The 23,537-nt window shown below is 39.5% G+C and overlaps 2 protein-coding genes across 3 annotated transcripts in view; both read left to right on the forward strand.

The window, feature by feature from the left end:
* The window catches only part of pik3cd (phosphatidylinositol-4,5-bisphosphate 3-kinase, catalytic subunit delta), a 29,398-nt gene extending 24,233 nt beyond the window's left edge, over window positions 1-5,165 (forward strand). For both annotated transcript variants that reach the window (XM_037684239.1, XM_037684237.1), the window contains exons 17-22: window positions 88-166; window positions 244-411; window positions 3,688-3,811; window positions 4,005-4,150; window positions 4,818-4,950; window positions 5,028-5,165. In XM_037684239.1, coding sequence (XP_037540167.1) covers window positions 88-166; window positions 244-411; window positions 3,688-3,811; window positions 4,005-4,150; window positions 4,818-4,950; window positions 5,028-5,165 — 788 coding nt within the window. The remainder of the gene's footprint in view (window positions 1-87; window positions 167-243; window positions 412-3,687; window positions 3,812-4,004; window positions 4,151-4,817; window positions 4,951-5,027) is intronic.
* Window positions 5,166-8,087: 2,922 nt separating this feature from the next.
* Window positions 8,088-23,537, forward strand: part of ctnnbip1 (catenin, beta interacting protein 1) — a 23,624-nt gene continuing 8,174 nt past the window's right edge. Inside the window, exons 1-3 of the mRNA XM_037684240.1 lie at window positions 8,088-8,207; window positions 18,901-19,015; window positions 19,545-19,635. Coding sequence (XP_037540168.1) covers window positions 18,920-19,015; window positions 19,545-19,635 — 187 coding nt within the window. The 5' untranslated portion in view covers window positions 8,088-8,207; window positions 18,901-18,919. The remainder of the gene's footprint in view (window positions 8,208-18,900; window positions 19,016-19,544; window positions 19,636-23,537) is intronic.

A 23,537-nucleotide genomic window follows, 5' to 3' on the forward strand; every position in this document is an offset into this window, starting at 1 on the left:
ATATGCTAGGTTAAGTAAAACACTGATAAAGGTTTGTGTAAAATTGATTTATTTTCACTGATTAAATGCTTCTTTTTATTATTTTAGATCTTCGTCAAGACATGTTGACCCTGCAGATGATCCAGCTGATGGAGAATCTGTGGAAGAAGGAAGGCCTGGATCTTAGGCAGGATCTTGTTTTTGTAACCCTTACCTTGAGCATGGAGCGTTTCTGCACAAACTAACTTCACTCTGCGCTCACAGGATGATCCCATACGGCTGCCTGTCCACTGGGAACAAAACAGGGCTCATCGAAATAGTGAAAAACTCGGACACCATCGCCAACATCCAGCGAAACTGCAGTAACAGTGCAGCGACTGCAGCCTTTAACAAGGACGCCTTGCTCAACTGGCTCAAATCTAAGAATCCTGGGTGAGTATAATATACTTTGGCCCAATAGTAACTTTGACAATCCTATTAAGGTGATATATCATCCTAATACTGGATTAATCGCTCTGAAAGTGATGGTCATATTTAAGTCCAAACAAAAAAAGGACAACCACTGGGAATGTACTTGTGTCACCAAAATATTATTTTAGGCTAAAGAGAAGTAGCATAGTGGCAATGGGGTTAGTAAATCCACCCATGTAGGATTTTTTGTTTCTCCAGCAAATCACCCCCATTCCTCAAAGGAGCATCACCAATATGCCTAGAACAGCTCTGTCATGAACCCTGTCCCAGTTTTAGATGTGAAAGTAACCCATCTCATCAAATGCCTCTCATGAAGGTTAAGGATGTTTTTTGTGCAAGTGCAACTAAATTCTTGTATTGACATTGTGAAATTAAATTTGAATTATTTCCCTTCACCATAACAGGAAAACAGTGACGTGATGTTTAGTATTAGACTTCACAAATGACCACTAAAAAGGTTCAAAGCAAGAAAAATATGCAGCTTTTTCCTCGAGTAATATTGTTTTAGGTTAAATGCTACATTAAAAAAAAAATGAAACCACTGGTCTACATTTGTAGGGGTACTAACAATAGCTCTTCCCTGCTGGGTCATGGACACTGGACCTATGTGGGCATCCAGTGCTGTCCAGCATCTAAACATCAGCAGATCCTTTGGGTCTGCTGGACTGCAGCTTCAAGGGATAGTTCAAATCTTTTCACACACGAGCAGCAAATCACTTGGACTAAGGTGTAACTCAGTCATTCAACAGTTTTTGTGATTTTTGATCTGAACCAGAGGTTTTCATTTAATGTCAAAGGCTTTCATTAAAGCAATAGCTAAGACTTTTAAAATGGGGTTCCGTGGACAGGTTGTGAACAATTAATATCTTACCTGTTATAGATAGATTTTTGGACTACTTCATTTTGGAGAAAGGGGTTTAATGTGCAGCTCAGCGACATTTTTCAGCACATTTTTCACCTGAGCCTGAGGTGGTCCCTGCTCTGTGGAAAACAACATGCCTGGTACCTGTGCCTAAAAACAACCAACCGAACTCACACAGTGACTACAGACCTGCGACCTTGACATCACATGCCATGAAGTTGCTGGAGAAGCTGGTCCATAAGCACGTCAGATCAGTGGTGGAACCATACCTGGATGCCCTACAGTTTGCATACCAGCCATGCATTGGAGTTGATGACATAATCACCTACCTGCTGCACAGAGCCTACATGCACTTGGACAGGGCAGGCAGCACTTTAAGAGTTATGTTCTTCGACTTTTCCAGTGCTTTTAACACCATAAGACCTGCTCTATTCTGCAGTAAGCTCTTGGACATGCAGGTGAACGACTCGCTGGTCACCTGGATCAGAGACTACCTCACAGATCGGCCACAGTGTGTGAGCCTGCAGAACACCACCTCTGACACCATACTGAGCAGTACTGGGGCTCCTCAGGGGACGGTCCTCTCGCTGTTTCTGTTCACCCTCTACACCTCGGACTTCAGGTACAGCTCACAATCCTGCCTTCTGCAGAAGTTCTCGGATGACTCTGCCATTGTAGGCTGCATCACTGGTGACCAGGAAGTTGAATACAGAGGTGTGGTGGACAGCTTTGTGGAGTGGTGTGGACAGAATCACCTCGACTCAACACTGGAAAAACTAAAGAGCTGCAGATGGACTAAAGGAAGAAGATCAGCCCCCCAACCCTATCAACATCAAGGGTACTAAGGTGGACATTGTGGACTGCTACGAGTACCTGGGGGTCCACCTAGACAATAAACTGGACTGGACAGCTAACACCAACGCCCTCTACAAGAAAGGGCAGAGTCGCCTTTTTCTTCTGAGGAGACTCAGGTCCTTTAATGTCTGCGGGACCATGCTGCAGATGTTTTACTACTCGGTGGTCTCCAGCATCTTCTTCTACACTGTGGTGTGCTGGGGCAGCAGGGTGAAGAAAGCTGATACCAACAGACTCGATAAGCTCATGAAAAGAGCTGGCTCAGATCTGGGAGTGGACCTGCAGTCTCTGACAGAGGTGTCTGAGCAGAAGATGCTGAGGAAACTGCTCCAGATCCTGAACAACACGCCACACCCTCTGCATGACACCCTGGACTCTTACTGCAGCACCTTCAATCGTAGACTGAGACCACCGAGGTGCTCCACAGAACAACACAGGAAGTTCTTCCCTGTGGCTATCAAACTTTTCAATTCCTCCCACTTTCTGCACATAGGACAATAAAATGAATCCTGTACCACAATAAACACTTTAATGTTTCTGTCTGCACCTGACCTGTTTTAGACCTTAATTGTTGGAATTTTTATATTCTCTGTTATTTTTTATATCTTGTGTGATTCCTTGTGTATGTTCCTTTGTACTGAAACTCTGGCACAACAATTTCCTGTGGGATCAATAAAGTTCTATCTTATCTTATATTGGAATGTAAAGTCAGTGTAAAGTTTATAAAGTAGTTTTTACTTTAATGTTTCTGAGGCTGAACTTGTTTTAGGACAGAAGCAATCTAATCTGATATTGACCTAACTCTGACTAGCAAATCTGATCCCAGGTGAGCATATTTTTTCCAAACTAAGGTCATTCAAAAAGCTATCTACAACAGATGAGATATGAATCATCCGTAACATGTCCACAGAACTCCACCACCTGACTTTAATGTTGTAAATGTTTTACCTTTCAAGCTGTTTTGATTGAAGCAGGCGGATTAAGGATGCAGTCTGTGCAGCGGGTAATTTTTCCTTTTAATCAAAACTCCCCAAATGTTCTTGTGTGGTTCAGGTTGTCTGAGGATCATTTTCTGTGTTATTGAATTACAGTGACAGAAAAAACAAGATCTAAGTGTGCAGGTGGTTCCAGCAGCTTTAAATGAGAGTAGATTTTTATTTGGTGCCAAACAGTCTGAAGGTCTCGTATATTCTGAAAGCTTCTCGAAGAATGTAATGAATAAGCCTTTGTGTATCACGATGGCAACACAGGCCCAGCTGACTGCACGACAGAACAGAAAGGTAATTAGCTTGAAATGCTGCAGAGCCTGAGACAGGGCAGAGAAAATTAGTCAAAGCCCAACACAGGGGGCTCCATGTTGGTCTAGACTGACCAAATATGATGATATTTAATGCTGCAGCAGTGAAGACATTTTGCCTAAAGCTTGTGTTTGTTTATAGCCTGGGATATGATGAGGACAAGATTAATGTAAATGTGTTGTAAGAGGAAAATCCACTCATGCTTTGCTTATTTATCACCAGAGACAAACTTGATCAAGCAATAGAGGAGTTCACACTTTCCTGTGCTGGCTACTGTGTAGCTACTTATGTTCTGGGAATTGGAGATCGCCACAACGACAATATCATGATCAGGGAAACTGGACAGGTGAGCTTCAACACATCTGTGTGTGTGTGTGTGCTTAGTTTGTTACTGCTTAACTCGAAACATTTTCGATTCCGAATGGTTTATCATTGCCGCGTTAGAATAAAATATTTTAAGGTGATGCACTTGTTTGTAGTTAATATTCATTGTAACATTGTGATAAACACTAACTTTTTTGTTTGTTTGTTTGTTTTAGTTGTTCCACATTGACTTTGGACACTTCCTGGGCAACTTCAAGCGAAAACTTGGGATAAACAGAGAGCGTGTGCCTTTTATCTTGACTTACGACTTTGTTCATGTGATCCAGCAGGGGAGGACGAACAATAGTGAGAAGTTTGAGAGGTATAATAATGACGTTCAGTGACTTTTGTGATACATTTACACTCTTCTGGGGTTCTGATACCAGGGGGCCAGAGTTGCAGTGGGGGGTTCACAATAATTTAGTGATCTTGCCCTTTCAAAGCCTGAGCTTTGGTTTGGTGTTAAATCTTTTATTCCCTAGCTGTTTGGATTTAGTAGAATATTAGTAGAACTTCATTCACATAAAAACAAACATCACTTTTGAACAGTTATTGATTAAATGTATTTTTTAAACAATGAAAAGCTAGTCTCTCTCTCAACAAGCACATCAGATCTAAATTGAGTGACTTAATATGATTCAGAAAGCCGGTCTCCTCAAATCTGAATTCAAGGTGTGAGGAGGTTACGTGTGTCTTTATAAATATAATTTTAAAGGAGAAGAGATCAAGTGTCAATATTTTTGAAAAGTGCTCTTCTCAGTTGGTAACATCAACAAGATAATAAGAAACAAAGACTTAAATCAGAAGTTAATTAGTCCTAATATGACACGAGTGTTATAAAACTCCTGAAGTTCTGTTGGGGATTTTAGTTTTGATGTACCAAACAAGATCAGAGGCCATCTCATCTTGCCACCTCTTTGAAAACTTTCTGGAGTTGCCCGCTGGCGCTGATACACACCTATGTCTTTTTTTAATGTCGTCTTTGTCAGATTCAGGGAATACTGTGAGCGAGCTTATAAGATCTTGTGCAGGAACGGGTCACTGTTTGTCAACCTTTTTGCTATGATGAAGGCAGCAGGACTGCCCGAGCTCACCTCCTCCAAGGATATCCAGTATCTGAAGGTATTCAATGCTAATGACAGTGATGCTTATCATGATAAAGTGGGTCATAATAAAGATATTTACTTTTTTTTTTCAAGGATTCCTTAGCTTTGGGCAAATCTGAGGAGGAAGCATTGAAGAATTTCAAAGTCAAGTTCAACGAAGCTTTACGGGAGAGCTGGAAGACGAAGGTCAACTGGATGATGCACTCCTTGGCCAAAGATAACCGACCGTGAAGAGCAGTGCATTCATAAAACTTGCCAAATTATTGTTTTTAACTTATAGACACAAAGAAAGTAGAAAAATCTAAGCATTTTTAAATGAGAAAGGGCATTCGAAGATGAACCTTAGTAAATGTTAATACATCTTTCTCCCATCCACAAATGGATTGTTGCCTTGGGGAGGTGTCACACCAGGCCATAAATGTATTTTTGAACCATCGGTTGCTATTTGAAAGCCATTGAGTGAAGTGAATCACTGAAACAGAAAGTTCATCCGGCCAACTGCATTACTCAGCAGGGAGCAAGCTGCAAACAACCTGCAAGATGACTAGATAGACTCAGTTTGACGACACGGTGGCAGTTTCACCTCAAGGCTTTCTTTACACTCCTCGATGGCAACATCACTTCCTCTCATCGAAACTGCCTCTTTGCATTAGTGTCTCCTATTTTATTTGTATTTGTTTTATTTAATTTGATTACACTGAAGCACTTGTGAAGGCCAGAATGTGTTTAATTTTGTATGCGTGCTGTGTTTTACTGCCGTGCCGTGATTTGGTATTGAAGTACTCTTTGTCCAGCCTCTGGAAAACACATGAAGTATTGTAAGATGAGAAGTTCAGAGGTCCTGCGAGGGACTTGCGACCTGTCCGGGGTGTACCCCGTATCTTGCACAGTGGCCACAGGAGATAGACACCAGATGCCCCATGACCCGGAAAAGAAAAAACGAGTAAAGAGATCAAATGGATGGATGGAAAAATGCAGACAGTTTTAATTAACTTGGCTCTACAAACTCATACTAAACATCTAATGTGTGTACTTAAAGTATGAAAACAAGCTGCACCTTTAAAAATCATAATGTCTTGAACTTGAGGGTTGCTTTTGATTTAAAAAAAAAAAAAAACAGGGTCACGGTTTCTCATTCTCTCTTTTTTCCCCCCCAAGCTAACTAAACCATCTCTTTTCTTTATCTTTACGTTAAACTTCTATGTTTGATCTTCAAAATGCCTTAACTACTGCTTTAATCGTGACTAACACCACTATTTGCAGGAAAAACAAATGTGAAAGCCTGCAAAGTCATAAAAGGAATTTTTAAAACAGGAGATATTGCCACAAAACATCACTCTGGACTATGTATGATTGTGTACTTGTTTTTTTTCCTTATATTTAAGTTTTGCACTGTAATTTGAGTTGTTTTTTACTTGATATGCCAGGTGCCATGACAGCTATTTTAAGCTTTTATTGTCAGTCGCTCCTTGTTCTTTTGCATGCAAAACCCCGCCACCTCTGCTGGAGATGAGCACCAGATCCCCACAACCACATATTTTTGCCGTTTATCCTTAAAGATCTGCTTCTCTCTCTCTCTCTCTGTCTTTTAGCTTTACAGTTAAAATGGCCTGTACTACTCATTATATGAGTTTGCGTAATGAGAACTTTAAAAAGAGCTGTAGCTTAGACAGCACAGAGTTTTCAAGACTTATATTGCTGAAACATTCACTGGAGAATTTAAAGAAGCATCGCTGTCCTTTTAAAGGAGCTACACTTTACAGAATAAACGGAATTCAGATGTACTTTTTTTAAGGTTGTCTTATAAACTGCTTGAATGTGATCTGTCAAATGGTTCAAGACCTTTGACACCTGGTTTACACGTGCAGCTAAAGCAGCTATTGTTTCGATAACATGAGTTTGATGTGTGTCTGCATCCTGTTTTTGCATTTGCTTCACTCACTCCTGGAAGAGAAACATGTTCTCAATAAAACAGTTTGCAACCAAGATTCTTACAATCGTTCATTCAACCTTTATTTAGACAGGTTAATCCCACTGAGCCTCGAGAACTCATTTACAAGAGAAACCTGATTTCTTAACAAAGAGTGATGGCAGCAATGGATAACACCAACAACAAAAAACAGTCATAAAATAAATAAAATTTCACTTTCTGAAATGAATGAAAAATAAAATGTAACTTTTTCATGATATTAATTTTTTTTTTAGATGTACCTGTTCTTGAGAAAAATTCAGCCTCGGTTTCTTTTTAAAAGTGAACAAAGTTCATGCTCAATCATTTCACAATGCTATTAATTTGTTGCCAAGTAGCACAAGTAGATATGACATGTAACATTACACACCTTTTATAAAACTTGAAAAATATGTAAATGACACATAATCCCAGTTAAAAAATTATAATAATTTTACCATGTGATCAGAGCATTTTTAAAATTATGGTCATATGGGGGTTATGATAATCGAGTGGTGAGAGGAGGGAAACACACAAAACCAAAAGTCATAACAGAGTTCCTGAAGTTTTATTATACTATTGTCATATATAGACTCTTTTAAAAATATACTACGATAGGGTAATAAGATAATAGTCTGATATATATGAAGCCCCTTTGGGGACATTGGTGAAAATAATTCTTTAAAAAAATTCTTACTTTGCCAAGCATACCAGATAGTTTCTTGTGCACCCCACAAAATAATGTAATGTTCATAAAATCATTATGCAGGCTACAAGAGAATATTGAATTCAGTTTATAATCTGTGTTTTTAGTATGTAAAGTAAAATATGATACGTTGTTCTTTTGTTTAATAATAAAAAGCAGGCTTTGCTTGCTTTTTTAGAAATTTTATTTTAACACAAATTGTCAACCATTCAAAGATGAGGTCGTTTTATGCATGTTTTTGGTTTTTATTGTTTTAAAATACTGACAAAAATGAAGAATGCCTTTGTTATATGGAACACCAAAATGGTCAAAATTAAACAAATAAAACATTATGAAATAACCTGAGCTCATTTGAACATTTTTCATGGTTCCCCATAACTTGTATGAAACACTGACGATGAAGCAGTGATGCGTTCACGGACTGTTCACAGTCTGTTTAGTCGACAGCGCCCCCAGTGTCCGGCTTCGGTACTGAAGCGTCAGCAGCTGCAGCGGTGTGTCTGCGTAGTCCGCCCGAGCTCTGCCGACTGGAGGGATGTGACCCCGGAACAGGACGCCCTCCTCTACAACACCCCATTCAAACGGATCTCGGCAGAAAAGTAAAGCTGGACCAGGAGGGGTAAGTACTTATAATCCGTGCTCTTCTTAACTAGTTGCGGTTCTTGTTGTTTTTTACACGATACGTGTTGTTTGTATCGCTCCGACTCGCGGCGGTGAAGCGAAGCGGCACCTGGACGGTGTCTGCTCCCACACAGGAACTTCATTCAGGCTTTTGTCTGGGGTATGCTAGCGAGCTAGCTCGGTTTGCTAGCTCCTACCGCCTTCAGCTGAGCAGCTCGGTTTTCGCTTAAGATCTCAAATAATAATAATAATAATAAATGTCTGTTTATGGTGAAACGTAGGGGACTTATAAGTATTTTAGGTGATAACGGTCTGTGTACGTTTAGCACGGCGGGTGTAGCTCGGGAGCCGTCGGGAGAACGCGGTGAAGCGGCTTGTTAGCGCAGGGAGCCCCGCTACAGTTTGAACAGAGTCCCGCAGCAAGATGACGAGCTCTGTCCAGCTTAGAGCAAAAAAGGGAGCAATTTTTATTGTGTTTAGCTGCAACTTGCATTTCTTTTGCTGTTTGTTTTCTGATTGCCGTTAAATGTCATTTGTAATTTGAGACGATAGAAAAGCTGAACCTTTCTTTAAACCACTTGTGTAGAGCTGTGACGTGAACTCAGTTGTACTTTAGGCATCAACACACACCTATTTCCCAAACACACAATCTGCCATCAATGCACAGCTCCATCCTTTGGAAAAAAATGTTACATATTAGATTTCATCCTTAAGTTTGCTCCTGACACAACTCACTTAAGTGGTTTTCTATTTTTGACCCTTACCACCCACAGATGCATTGTGCCACAATGCCTTTTACAGTGTCTGCTTTCTCCTCCCACGCTCCCCCACATGACAGATATCTGACAGCCCTTTTAGTGGCAAAGCTGGCACCCTACAGGCAGCAGGACATTGATGATTGCTGCAGCCAGCAGGTGTCAGAGCTTGGCCACAGGCAAACACACTGAATCCCCCTGGCAACTGGCAGGCTTGGTTATGTACCACAGCATGTTAAAGATGCCTTACTTTGCACATTCTCCTACAGCTGTGTGGGTTTTCAAAGATTAGGGCCACTTGGGCCACCGGGGACAGGCTTACTTCAACCTCCAGGTTTTGGGGGACACTACAGCTACTTGCATGGAGCATATATTGATAAGAAAGACTAATTCATCTCACAATCAGTTTCTCTATTTTTGGCACGATCTTTGTAAGCTTATGCCCTTCACAGCAAGTAAAAATTGAAGCTTCGCGTTTTAACGCTTTTATTAAGTTCAACTCTGAAGCGTATCTTAATTTTTAGTTGATCTTTTTGTCCTATTTTAGTCAGGTTTCCATGGAAGTTACCAAAAATACCCTCCGTTCCTCGTCTGTTATCGACAGCCTCCATCTTTGTATTGTTCCACCACGCACATAGATCATATGTAGCTGTTTGCTAATCAAAATTTTACGCCCCACTTTGACGCTGGCTCTTTTGAAATTCTCGCTGCCACAACCCCAAGGGACCAGCTTAAGGCAGCAGCTTCTGTTTCAGATCCTTTGAGGGACCCTGAGGAGTGAGCATCGATGTTCTGTGATCACAGACCAGATGAGATGGGGGTTTGTTTATATGCAATATCTGGATTTTATAAAAAATATTTATGACTGAGACCTGGTAATATCACTGTGGAGCAATTATACAAATGCAGTACACAATTCAGTGCACCAAAATACTTTTTAAATTGTTAAGAAAAAACTGGCATTAGGTATAAATATAGAATATTCAGCCTATAGTTACTCACACTTTACTAGTATTAACACCTGGAAGTGTAAATGGACATTAGAAACCCAGCTCAGAGGTGAAGCTTGAATAGCTCAGCAGGACTGTTTGAGTTCATGCTCCACATGGTCATAACAAGACATGACCTACTTATCAATCGTGTTTTCACAATTTAGTTCATCACCACTACACCAAATAATGTGACCATTGTTGTGAACATAGTCCAAAGAAGAGACGGTTGCATGGAGACAAGCAGTAGGTCCAAATCAGAACCTTTCTACCTTTTATAGAATGATGAATTAGGTTGAAGATTTTTAAATTGGATTGAATTGGATCAACCTTTTGCTCTTGACCATTTCAAAATAAAGCAAATACATTTGCTATAATTTTGCCTGCAACTGTGCGGCTCATGAAAAACATATTTTTAAAGCTGCAAAGTAGAATAGCAGCTACAAACGACACCATTAAATTTGTTGTTGTGTCAATTTTGTGAGACTTTTTGCAGTTTATATTAATTTGCTTTATCAAGTTCAAGTTTATTGTCATTTGCATCACATGTGGTACATGACATGGAATGAAAAGGGTCCCAGTTACACCCAAAAATAGCAATAATATAATTTATAGACACCGTATAAAAGGATCTAAGATGAACGCTAAACGGTACGCTAAACGGTACGCTAAAAGATCCAAGATACTTGTTGTTCAAGACTTTGAACAAAGTGAGCACTGAGATAAAATGGTCTTCAGTGGAGCATAGTTTACATATATTTTCTAAATACAAATATATTATTATTTATTGAAGTAGGTACTTGTTAATATACTTATTAGACGCAGACATATTTATCAGAAGACCAAATTAATTGGCCAATATTTGCTTCTTTTTAAATAATTGGCCATCACCTATACCAGTGTATACTTTGATTAATAAGCAGGAAAATTAACCACCAACTTGTTGTAACCCCCATTTTTTAAAAGCAAGACTATTCTTAATATTTGTGTCAAAGTTCTTGCGTAAGAGTTGTTTAATACATGTTTATTTAGGTTAAACAATTTTTTTAAATGGAAAATACAAATTGACCAAGAAACAAATAAATGTATTACATAAATAAAATATGTGTTGTATTAGCCCTGATTTCTAAAGATTGGAATTGGCTGTAAAAAATGTAAATAAATCTCTTATTGTTCTGCTTATTATAGTCAATATTTGAATTCATTTTTGCTATCAATTGCTCAATATTTGATTACTTTACACCTGATACCTTTCTTGTATTAAGTGCATTAAATTATATATATATATATACATATATATATACATATGTGTGTGTGTGTGTGTGTGTGTTACTTCATCCATTCATCCATTATCTTTTACCCGCTTCTTCCATATTGGGTCACGGGGTTTGCCGGTGGTGCCCATGTCCAGCAATCACTGTGCGAGGGGCGGGGTACACCCTGGACGCGTCACAGGTCCATCACAGGGACACACAGAGACAAATGAGACAAACAACCATTCACTCTCTCACTCACACCTAGAGACAATTTAGAGTTACCAATCAGCCTAACATGCACGTGTTTGGTCTGTGGGAGGAAACTGGAGTACCCGGAGAAAACCCACGCATGCACGGAGAGAACATGCAAACTCCACCCAGAAAAGCCCCCAGACCAGGATTTGAACCAGGGACCTGCTCGCTGAGAGGCAGCAGCTCTACCAGTTGCGCCACTGTGCTGCCCAATATATGTTACTTCAATAATCCAAATAAAAAAAATGCCAAAGTTTCATTTTAATAAAATTATTGTCTTTCATAAGCCGTTTAAAAAACCATGATTCATGGAATGGTTGATTAGAAAAGAGTGGTGTGTGTGTGTGTATGAGTGTGTGTGAGTACCTGCGCAGCTGCTTTTCAGGACCAGGTCAGGTTGTTTGCTGCTCAGCTGGCAGCCACACCAGGCTGTAACCTTCTAATGTTCTCATGTTCCTCACACATTTACTCAGAATGTTGGAGCAGCTCGTGTCTGAATTCAAATTATTTTTCCTCTCAGTTTTTCCTTTCTGCTGAGGCTATCAGTTTGTCAGAGTCAGATTGCAGTTTGTTACTATTACTGTAAATCTGATTTTAAAATCAGATGTTGAGCATTGTGTGAGACTTCCTGGTCCTAACCAGAGGACCGATCTGTATGCAACTTTTACTGAGACACAAACTGACAGAAGCGATAGTAGAAAGTTTATTATTCAGACTTACAATTAAATGTGAAATGCACCACAAGGATTTAACTTAAAAATTAACCCATATTATATGAGCATTAATAATACCAACTAAATTATAATGTGAAGATAAACTATATAATTAAAAAACAACCATTTGTCAGATCCACTGGTATCACTGTGGAAAAAAAATCACTGTAATCACCATTTTAATTAGTGATATGTGCTGCTGATTATCCATGCTGCTGATCTCATGCTGCTGATTATTTCATGCTGCTGTTTTCATTTGTACTTATCTACTCATATAGACTCATGTTCATGCTGCTGCTGTTCGGTGTATTGTTTTGCACTATTAGTGTTTAGTGTATTTCTTAGTTTATATCTTAGATCCTTATAACTATTTCTTTTTTACAAGTTATATTTTTGCTATTGTTGGATGTAACTGGGACCCTGTGTACATAATTTTGTTCCACCTCATGTACCACATGTGATGCAAATGATAATAAAACCTACTTGAACTTGAAATCATTGCAATAACCTGAAAATACTTTTTTTCTGATAGACACCTGTATAATGAACATAAACATGTGGGTGGGTAGGTAGATGGATAAACTCCTATTAGTTTAAATTAATACCATAAAAAGCTAAAAACCTTGTTAGCTGTGTAAAAAAAACCCAAAGTTTCCACAAGTTCAAGAAAAGAAAACACAAGCATATTTTTAGCTATAAAAACTGCATGATGCTTTTTAAAGTCTTTGATTAATATAATCAAATAATCATGATTAGAGTGTAGAGTTAAAACAATGTACTTATGAATTTTGACACTAACTGCACAATGCTGAATTTGTGATACTGGGACTCTCCAACATCACAACAATGACACAAGTGCCACTCAGGAAAGGAGAACTAAAGGAGGAGGTGGATCTCAGGGGGATTAGACCTAGATCAACATTAAAGAAAGCCTTTGATTATGTCTGGAATATTACCCATATGAGTCGGGGTTGGCTGAGTGTTCCTCGAGGGATTACTGTTGAGCCAGCCCATCTCTACAAGCTAACCTTGGGTACACACAAAGAAGTCTGACACGGTCCTGATTGTGGTCTTTGATGGGGTGTAAGACATGAAATGTAATAACAAGCCCTTCTAATACTTTATTTAACATTTTTCTATTTTTCTGAACCTTGTTAAACATTTCTTTTCAGCCGAGCTACAAACTTTCACCGTGCAATCATTGCATTTCCTGACAATAAAATTACTGTATGTCGGCAAATAATCTTCTTCTTCTTTCGGCTTTTCCTTCTTCAGGGGTCGCCACAGCGAGTCATCCTCCTCCACCTCACTCTGTCCTCTGCATCCTCTGTCCTCACTCCAACTACCTCCATGTCCTCCCTAACTGCATCCATATATCTCCTCTTTGGCCTTCCTCTTTGTCTTTTTCCTGGCAGCTGCATTTCTAACATCCTTCTACCAGTATACCCACGGTCCCTCCTCTTGACATGTCCAAACCATCTCAATCTGGCCTCTCTAACTTTATCTCCCAGTTGTTCAACCTGTGCTATACCTCTGATGGTCTCATTCCTAATCTTATCCAGCCTTGTCACTCCTAAGGAGAACCTTAGCATCTTCATTTCTGCCACTTCCAGTTCTTTCTCCTGTCTTTTTGTCAATGCCACTGTCTCCAGACCCTACAATATAGCTGGTCTCGCCACTGTCTTGTAAACTTTTCCTTTGACCTTTGCTGACACCCTTTTGTCACAAATCACTCCTGAAACTTTTCTCCATCCACTCCATCCTGCCTGGATTCTCTTTTTCACCTCTTTACTACATTCCCCATTTTCCTGGACAGTGGACCCCAAGTACTTGAAGTCCTGCACCTTTTTGACCTCTGCTCCTTGTAGCCTCACTGTTCTACCGGCCTCCCTCTCATTCACACACATGTACTCTGTCTTACTACAGCTGACTTTCATTCCTTTTCTTTCAAGTGCATACCTCCACCTCTCCAAGTTCTCTTCCAACTGTTCCCTGTTCTCACCACAGATCACAATATCATCTGCAAACATCATCGCCCATGGGGATTCTTGCCTGACCTCATTTGTTAGTTGGTCCATCACCAGAGCAACAAGAAGGGGCTCAGAGCCGATCCTTGATGCAATCCCACCTCCACCTTGAAGCTATCCGTCACTCCTACACCACATCTCACCACTGTCCTGCATTCCTCATACATGTCCTGTACCAGTCTAACATACTTTTCTGCCACTCCAGATTTCCTCATGCAATACCACACCTCCTCTTTTGGCGCTCTGTCATATGCTTTTTCTAAATCCGCAAAGACACAATGGAGTTCTTTCTGACCCTCTCTGTACTTCTCCATCAGCATTCTCAAAGCAAAGATGGTGTCTGTGGTGCTTTTTCTTGGCATGAAACCAAACTGCTGCTCAAAGATAGTCACCTCTCGTCTAAGTCTTGCTTCCACAACTCTCTCCCAGAGCTTCATCATGTGGCTCATCAACTTAATTCCCCTCTAGTTGCTACAACTCTGTACATAACCCTTGTTCTTAAAAATGGGCACCAGCACACTTCTTCTCCATTCCTGAGGCATTCTCTCACCCTCATATATGCCATTGAATATTTGAGTCAAAAACCTCACTGCTATCTCTCCAAGACATTTCCAGACCTCCACTGGTATGTCATCAGGTCCTACTGCCTTCCCATTCTTCATTCTTTTCAGAGCTTTCCGGACTTCACCCTCACTAATCTTTCCCACTTCCTTGTCCACAGTTTCTATGACCTCTAGTCTTCTTTGTCTTTCATTCTCTTCATCATTAGCTCCTCAAAGTACTCTTTCCATCTTCCCGTCACACTCTCCTCACTTGTTAGAACATTACCATTCCTATATGTCCGCAAATAATAATAATATAAAAAACAAGTGTACTGATTTAATTATGCAACTAGGATAAGTAGAATTTCCAAACATGCCCCTAAATGTGTAGGTTTGTTGTCTGGATCATAATTACAGATAAAGTCATTAGCTTGTTTTTCTATTAAATGGAAGATTTTCCTAGTTGATCTGCAGTCATGAAACTGCAGAGCAAAGGTGCCATACAAGTCATTATGAGACAGTCAAACCAATGATAAAAGTTAAGATCATCCATGTACAAATGTTTCTTGCAAGTCACAAAAATAGACATGATTGTTCTGACTTCACAAACTTAGGTTTAATCTACACTATGTTCCACATATGCACATTAAATTGTTAGTGCTCACATGTGGAATATTTCTAATCAGCATCTTATAATGAGGGACATGAGAGAAGGAGTCAGTCCAATGAGGTCAGACATCCAAAGGGAGTCTGGGATGTATGTACGAGTTTTAGATGATATATGGTTGTGTTGCTATGTGTAAAGTGAATAAAATACTTGACCACCTTTTAAGAGCTTCATAGGTGACTTTTTTTGGTTTTGAACGAGTTTGACATGACTGTCGATGAGGAAGAGGGCCAGCTCCAGAGGAGGGGGCGTGCCAAAGACACCATCTTAGCACCAACAGGTGCTAAGATGGTGTAGTAAGTGGTTTCTTCCACTTTGGAGTAAGCTGTTTGGGGGAAGAATCAGTTTTGTGTTGTGTTTCTTTAACTGATGAAGCCTTCCAGATGGAATGTGAAACATTTCAGCAATAAAAAGAAATTGTCCAGATGACCTGACTGAAAATTGTTAGATTGTATACCTGGATTGTTGAGCATGGACTTTTTTGGTTTTAATGAGGGACATTGTTCAGGAACAAGGAGAGCTCAGGACAGATTGTTCTTTAGCATCAGGGGATCATTTTTGAGAAACTCGGGCATGTCACAACAATAAACATCCCTGATCGTATTTCTACAATCACACATTTTCTTTTTGTTTAGAAATTCTCCCTTTGGAATGTTGTTTTTCTTTTTTTATAGCAGACATTTGCTATAAGAAAGCAAAACCATTTTCAGCCTGTTAAAAATAAATCTAAACAATTCACAGCATACAAACTGGCAAAATCCTGGGCAGATGTGATGCTAAATATGGACAGTTTTCAAGTCACAAACAGTAGATAAGAAATGTCTCTGACAGTAAAAGTCCTATACAGATTATTGTAGAATATTGTGGTCCTTATGTTCATTGTCAAGACATGAAAAATATGTCTGTTTTACTGGATTTTGATGTACATTTGTAGTCTTCAAAGATCTTAAAACAAGACAATTTGTCCAATTCGAATAATCACACTCTGGTTATTTTCCTCATCCTCTGATATTTATCCAGACATTTGCACTGACCATTTGATTCACAGTGCTTCTGAGGAAGGCAGCTTGCTTCGAATCAGTCAGTCTGCACAGCTCACGTCAACCTCTGGAAGGTCTCTCTGCATGAAGTATTAAATGCTCTCCCATTTGTCTGAAGTGAGGAGCTTGGAGACATGATCAAAAGTGTCACTGAGGCTGATCTAAAGACCCTGCCAACCACCACCCTTTCTTACACCATCCACCAACATCCTCTCTTCATCACCACCCCCCACCCAAATGCAATTCAGCCACCTCCATCGCCAATCCCCTGAAGGTTTTACCAAGCAGCAGAACTAACACCAGCAAGCTCTCAGTCTTTTTATGTCTGTCTTGCTTTGAGTCTTCAGAGCAGCTCTCCAATTAAACCATGCTGAGGTTGAAATGAATGTAGTCATGTGCACCTCACTCGTCCCACTACCATGTAGTATGTCAAGAACATGGAAATAAGATAAATGCTTGCTGAAAAAAAGCACCAAAGGATTTTAGGAACAATGGCAACCAAACACCAGCAAATAGCCAACAGAAGAACACCATTCTCTTTATCTTCTGGGTTTTGGAAAAAGGGCGAGCTGCTCAATTAAATTTAACCCAACATGAAACAGTTTGTCAGTAAGCATTAGTGGGCCTTTGTACAGATACGAGACCAAAAATAAATTGCCAGATTTATCATAGTTTGTGACTGGCAAAGCCTTTCTAACATGCATACTAATTTTCTCTCCCTTTAATCTTATGTTTGACTTATTAGATTTATCATGCCCTTCTCTGCAAATTATTTATTTAGCATATTTTGCTTTTTCAATTAGTAAACTTAAGCTGGATATCCAGCAGAGCTTATATCCTTCTCTTGTTGGCGCACTGTAAGAGAGATCTAATGCGACAACAGCCGACCTTGATGTGTGAGTGCGGTATCACAGCAAAACCCATCCCTTTTCTGTCACCCACATTTGCTTTGGCAGCTCCTTTTATCGCCTGCTTTGCCCTCCCTCTCTTTCACCCCCTTTGCCTATATTCTGCGTCTCTGCAAAGCGACAATGAAAATAGGTCACAGGCAGGGCTGCGATCTGTGTGAACACTACCAACCAATATTAATGATGTGATGAGGAGCTAAACCTGGTCTGAGACAGAATCGGTCCAACGAGGTCAGACGTCCAAAGGGAGTCTGGGATGTATGTATGAGTTTTGTGTTGTCATCTGTGTAAAGGGAATAAAATGCTTGACCACCTTTTAAGAGCTTCATAGGTGAATGATCACCCCACATTTTCGGTCACAATTATTGAGAATGGATGATATAGAAAATGAGCAATGATTATATTTATACTGGTTTAAACCTTGACCAACATCAGTAGTTTATATAAACTTCTCGGCTTCCTAATATTTACAGCTTACCTATCTGTAAGAGCCATATTGGTGAAATAAGTAATTGATGACTTGACAGGTGAGCACGCAGCTTTGACACTTGGGTGGTGGGTGTGTCAGTGTGTGACATGCTGATTGTCACCAGATATAAATGACGTGCTGACTGGTGTTCTGGCTTTGTATGGATGAGGAAGTTGTGTGCGCCCGGGGTCATCATATTTTCTGTTGACCGTGTTATAAGATGCCGTAGAGTAGAGTAGAGTTATGCCATTAAGCATTTATCAATAGTTTGGACCTGGTCAGTATTGTGTCTCAGTCTGTGTAATGTTTAAAGCATGCAAAATAAACGATCATGACACGAAGAAGTGACCTGGAGTGACGTCAGTTTGGAAACACGTCGGACAGAGATTCCCGAGTTTAACCCAGTGTGGACCTCAACACCATAAGTTTGCCGCATAATTACTATAAATGTTTTAATAATTTGTTCATTTACATTAGCCTTTATTGCCTGATTGTATTCATGTGTTTTTCTATAAATGGTGTGACAAGTTTGTTTTGAGCCTACTTTCAGCAGTAGCCAGTTCTTTGCATGTTTTCTAAAATATTGTGATTTGTATGAGGTCTGTCGTCTTGTAACCAAACTGCTCATTTTATTTAAGTAGCTTCTGAAGACTTATCGCTCACTGGGTCTACTCCTTATTGATGTGCTGGCACATTAAACTTAACTTTGAAAAAGATTTTGTTTTTGTATCAGCCATGTAAGGTGGGCGTCCATCACTATTGTTGCCTCTGTGCGCTGCTGCAGCACTTACATTAGCCTGTCATTGACATGGACCTACAGTGAGTGTGTTGTTGTGATCTCCAGGGAACACAATGCATTATGTATTCATATCAATGATATTATGATTTGACCTGTTTATTGTGCAGAAAATCATATGGGTATTATCATGTAAGGTATGATATAATTCAGTCCTCTCCTTGTGTGGCTAAAACAACCCAGTGTGTATTATTTTGAACGTCTAGTTGCACCGAGTGGTTCTGTGGATTGGATTTGTCACAGGGCTCGAGTAACGCTGATGTCTTTGTGTGTCCAGAGCCACGGGAGCAGGGGGGATGAACCGCGAGGAGGCGCCAGGGAAGTCTCCTGAAGACGTGTACATCCAACAGAAAGTGCGGGTTCTACTCATGCTTAAAAAAATGGGATCAAATGTAAGTACAGACTAAATCAACACAAGTTAATGTTCACGTTTTAAATTTAGAATTATAGCAAAACTTGCCTTTCCCCCCTCATTACTAGCACATGCACTTAGTGGTTATTTAGTTATGAAAACATGCAGTCTTTCCAAAATCAGCAACGTTGTCCTCAAAGCTTGTTAGTTTTAGCTTTTTGTATTGTTCCAGAGTGTAACAAACTTGTAACATGAGATGCTCAGTCATGTTCAAGAGACAAAATTAGAATATATTTACTTCAGAAAGTTCAATTTTGAGAAGACACTCCTATGTATCTTGTCAGAGTGGATAAATTTACCTGAAATATTGCAATAGTCAAAACAAGATTTGCACCAAAACCAGATAAACAAAGCACAAAATGCTTCTTTTTCACAGAAATTAATGTACTTTTTGTTAATATATCAGTCTGTATAATAACAGCAGTTTTGTCTTTGGGCTTAAAAGTGCTGTCTGTATGTACTTGTTGTAGAACTTTACTTAAAAGTTACTTTTGTTTACTTATTCCCAGCTTACACAAAGTGAAGAGGCTTTTCTCCGAAATTACGCTGGTGTGGTCCACAGTCAGATGAGCCAGCTACCACAGCACAACATAGACCAAGGTAAGCTGTGACGCACTCTTTCCCACACACAAAGCACAAGAATCATGCCATTCCTAATATTGTCAGAGTTTACCAGTACAGGTCATAAGTTTAGGCTTTCGGATCATTTTTGTTTTTAAATGTATATGGTTTGGAGCTTTGGCAGCAGTGCAACACAAAAGACACGTTCAACACCAAACTATGAGCTCCACCCTTTCATAACAGAAGTGCTGCTGTGCCCAGACAAAAAAAACAAGGGAAAATCCCTCCCCACTCGTCACTCCCTGAGAGTGTGCACCTCATCAAGCCAAGTGGCTTCCTTGACTGCACTGATGACGACTCAGCTGCCCTCCAGCTCTCTGAGATTACTCACACATCATGCGTGACTGGAAACAAGTGACTCATCCTCAGCAGGAGGTGCAGCAGTAGTGTCACCATCAAACCTAACAGTTGGTCTGGTTGGAGAGGAATGTGATCGTTTACACTGTAAAGCAAATCAGAGCTCCTGTATGTAATTGTGCACCGATTTGAAACGCCAGAGAACAGTTTATTCAGAAGTGTACACTAGAGTGCGATATTGAGCTTTCAACATTTCCTGGATGGGTTATTCAAATCGAAACCACAAGGAGGCGCTGCATTAAAGACTGGTTTTCCTTCACTGCAGTTTTTTGAGAAAGCTGCAGAAAATTGAAGGTAGTTTAGTGCAAATACACCCCCAGTTCAAAACACAGTTTTTAGACAGAACCCTGCTGTGGTAAACCTGCTGTAGCCTAGGTCTTCATTTCCTCTTTATCCAACACACTGGCTTTAATTAAGACAAGAAAATTACCTGTGACGCATTATCTCACATTGAAGCGTTAGGTCCATGTCCTTGTCTGTGTCCTTTGTCTATAGTAAAACAGTGGGTGCTAGTCAAAACAATATATCCTTTTTATACTGTGGAGGAATGGTGTTAGGGACAAAATTAAGCAGAATCTATAATAATAATAATAATTCCATAATAGTATAAAGTATGTTCATTGGACAGCAGAAGGAATATTCATGTTAGTAAATATGGAGCAGCCAAAAGTGAAATCAGTGAATAAGATCATTTTGGTGTGTTTAATTTATTGTTTATTAAGCTTTAGATCATCTCTCAGCAGTATGCTGTATCCACTCGTTCTCTCTTTCCTCCTACCCTTTAATAGATACAAAACTCTGTTTCTTCACCCCATCAATAGAGCGAGGACAGGCATCATTAATTATGGAAGAATATAACTAGTGAAAGGTACTTCAAGTATGCATCACACATTACAAAATCAGACTGAACATCCTTGTGTACCCATGAATTATTCGTAGACTACATCTTGTCTGAGTGACGGCGATTAGGCATTGGGACTGTGGCTGAAAGTTAATTGGTTTTAAAATATTCAAGGCGGCAAAAAGGACAGCATTTAATATCAGCAGATACAGGATTCTTTGAAAGCCTTTGTAAAGAAGTGACGTTCGTAGGGTTTAAAAAGCTTTTGTGATTAGAGGTTGACCGATAAGTCGGACCTCGTTTACTTGCACATGAATGATCTCTGGAACTTGTTTCGATGATGATTGTGGAACAATTACACTCTCACAGTAATGCTGTGATCACAATCCGTTTGGACGAGACCGCAAAAAATAATGAATCCGCTGTAGTTTCCATGCCCGGTCACGAGCTTGTGGTATGATTTTTGCATTTCAACCACACGCACATGCATGCGTCTTGAGCAGTTATGAATAGCTGCATCAAAACTGGTGAATGGACTAATGTTCATGTGGACCGAGGATGAGGTTGGGTTGTTCCTACACATTGAAAAGAGTGAGTAGCACAAACAGCACTCAGCTCCACTTTTGTTGTTCATTTAATTCTACAAGTACAGAAAAACTATTCACAGCAGTTGGAAGTGTGCATGCTCGATTTCACACTCGTGCTGGGTAATTTCCAAAAACCTCTGCAGAGAAATTAATCGCTGTACACCCACGGCTGAAACACAACAGACATGCTACGGTTTTAGCATGGTGTTAATTAATTCTATAACAATTTTTTTTTTTTTTTAATTGGGCTGATTTTTGCTGCTCAATTTTAAAAATCAGATTTTGAAGCTGCATCTTTCTGTTTCTGGTCAACTAATAACATGGTTTCTGCTAGTTCTCAAGTTTCAAATAGCACGACAAGGAGGTTGCGGAGCATTAAGTGTAGAACCACTAGACTGAGGAACAGCTTCTACCCTGCAGCTATTAGACTCATAAATCCCTAACCAGAAAAATCATTGTAATGCCACTTTAATTGGTGATATGTCACTTTATCTGTGCTGCTGATTATCCATGCTGCTGATTTCTTGCCTTTAAGCTGCTGTATTACCCATCTGCTCACACCAGACTCATGTTCAGGCTTAAAGTTTAATACACCATATTATTACATTTCTATTGGTTAGTGTATATCTTAGATCCTTGTATACTATTTTTTTTTTATACTTTATATTTTTGCTATTCTTGGGTGCAACTGGAACCTTGAGTACACAATTTTGTTCCGCCTCGTGTACCACATGTGATGTGAATGACAATAAAGAACTTTAATTAGACTTGAAGGACTGAGGTGTGAGACCAAACTATTTTATTAACAGCAAGTTGACGCAGTGTGAATAAGAGAAAAGTCTGAACATGCTAATGCAGGACACTTTGATAACAGAATAAAGGTCCTAGCATTGAGCAGCAGTGTCATGCATCAGTGTCTCATTGATCGAATAGTGTCGTGTTTAGAGGTCGCTGAGGGCACCGTTGTCATGTTGATGCATCAGAACTCCTAAATACAGATGTTTCTTATACACTACTGTCTAAAATTGTATGCAGTTGTCAGTTCATTGGATTTGATAAATAATTGAGTTTGCAGGTTATTTTTGTAGATGTTACCTTATCAGAGCTGATCAAACTGATTGATTAGCAACTCAGTTCAATCCCTCAGTCTCTGCTTAAAAGTCCAATTTTATTCTGTTTTGTACTGAAAGTTTTGTTTATTTTTCATGAATGTATGGGTCATTAAATTAGCATTTCAGATTTAATTGGCTAATTACCATAGAAGCAAATACAAAATCTTGATTTCCAGTTTTAATTAGGTCAGTTAGGAATTATGTAGCTAAGCATTGCAGTTTGAGGTTTTCTTTAATCGGCTTTCTTGTTATGAATGCTTCAGTGTCGAGGCCAAGCTGGACCCTAGATGATATATTTTAAAGACTGCTGCTGTGTTTGGGTAAACTGCTGAAGTGAGTCTTGTGTTTTAGTGTTGGTTTGTTTTTGACTAATAATGAAGTGTCTTCTTTTTTAAAACAAAACAAAAATCTGCTTTTCTAAGTTTTTTTTATAATCTAATTTTTCCAATTTATTCTTTTTATTTGGCATTTTCAATGCATTTTTTTTCCGACTGTTCCCTTTTTAAGGAGCAAACTTGTATGAAGATTTGGCGTCAAACACATATTTTCAATCACAACTTTCTTTAATTGCTTTTGAATACAGTTCACCCCTCATCAAGCCAACATTGGTCTTATTTGACTTACAGCAGTCGCTCGCTACTTCGCGGTTCGTTTTGCACGGACTCGCTCCATCGCGGTTTTTCAAAATAAGATTGGACATGACAGCTGATTGATGAATGAGCCACACGATCTGCATGGATTTTTTAAATTTAAAATAAATTGTTTTAAATGATTTAGCATCTGTTTGCAGCTGACGGGAGAAGCGTCCTCCTGCAGCTGATCTCCTGCAGAATGGAGACGTGAGCGTGGCCAAGAGTGCAGCGGAGGCAGAGAGCTGAAATCATCACATTCTGTGCTCTTTTAGAGCATTTAGAGTTTAATAGTTTAGAAACATTCTTTAGAATATTGCAAGAGTGTGGGAAGGGTTTAAAACGCCTTATATAT

This window comes from Nematolebias whitei, chromosome 11 (assembly GCF_014905685.2).
Source record: "Nematolebias whitei isolate Nwh7 chromosome 11, NemWhi1, whole genome shotgun sequence".
NCBI classification, from domain to species: domain Eukaryota; kingdom Metazoa; phylum Chordata; class Actinopteri; order Cyprinodontiformes; family Rivulidae; genus Nematolebias; species Nematolebias whitei.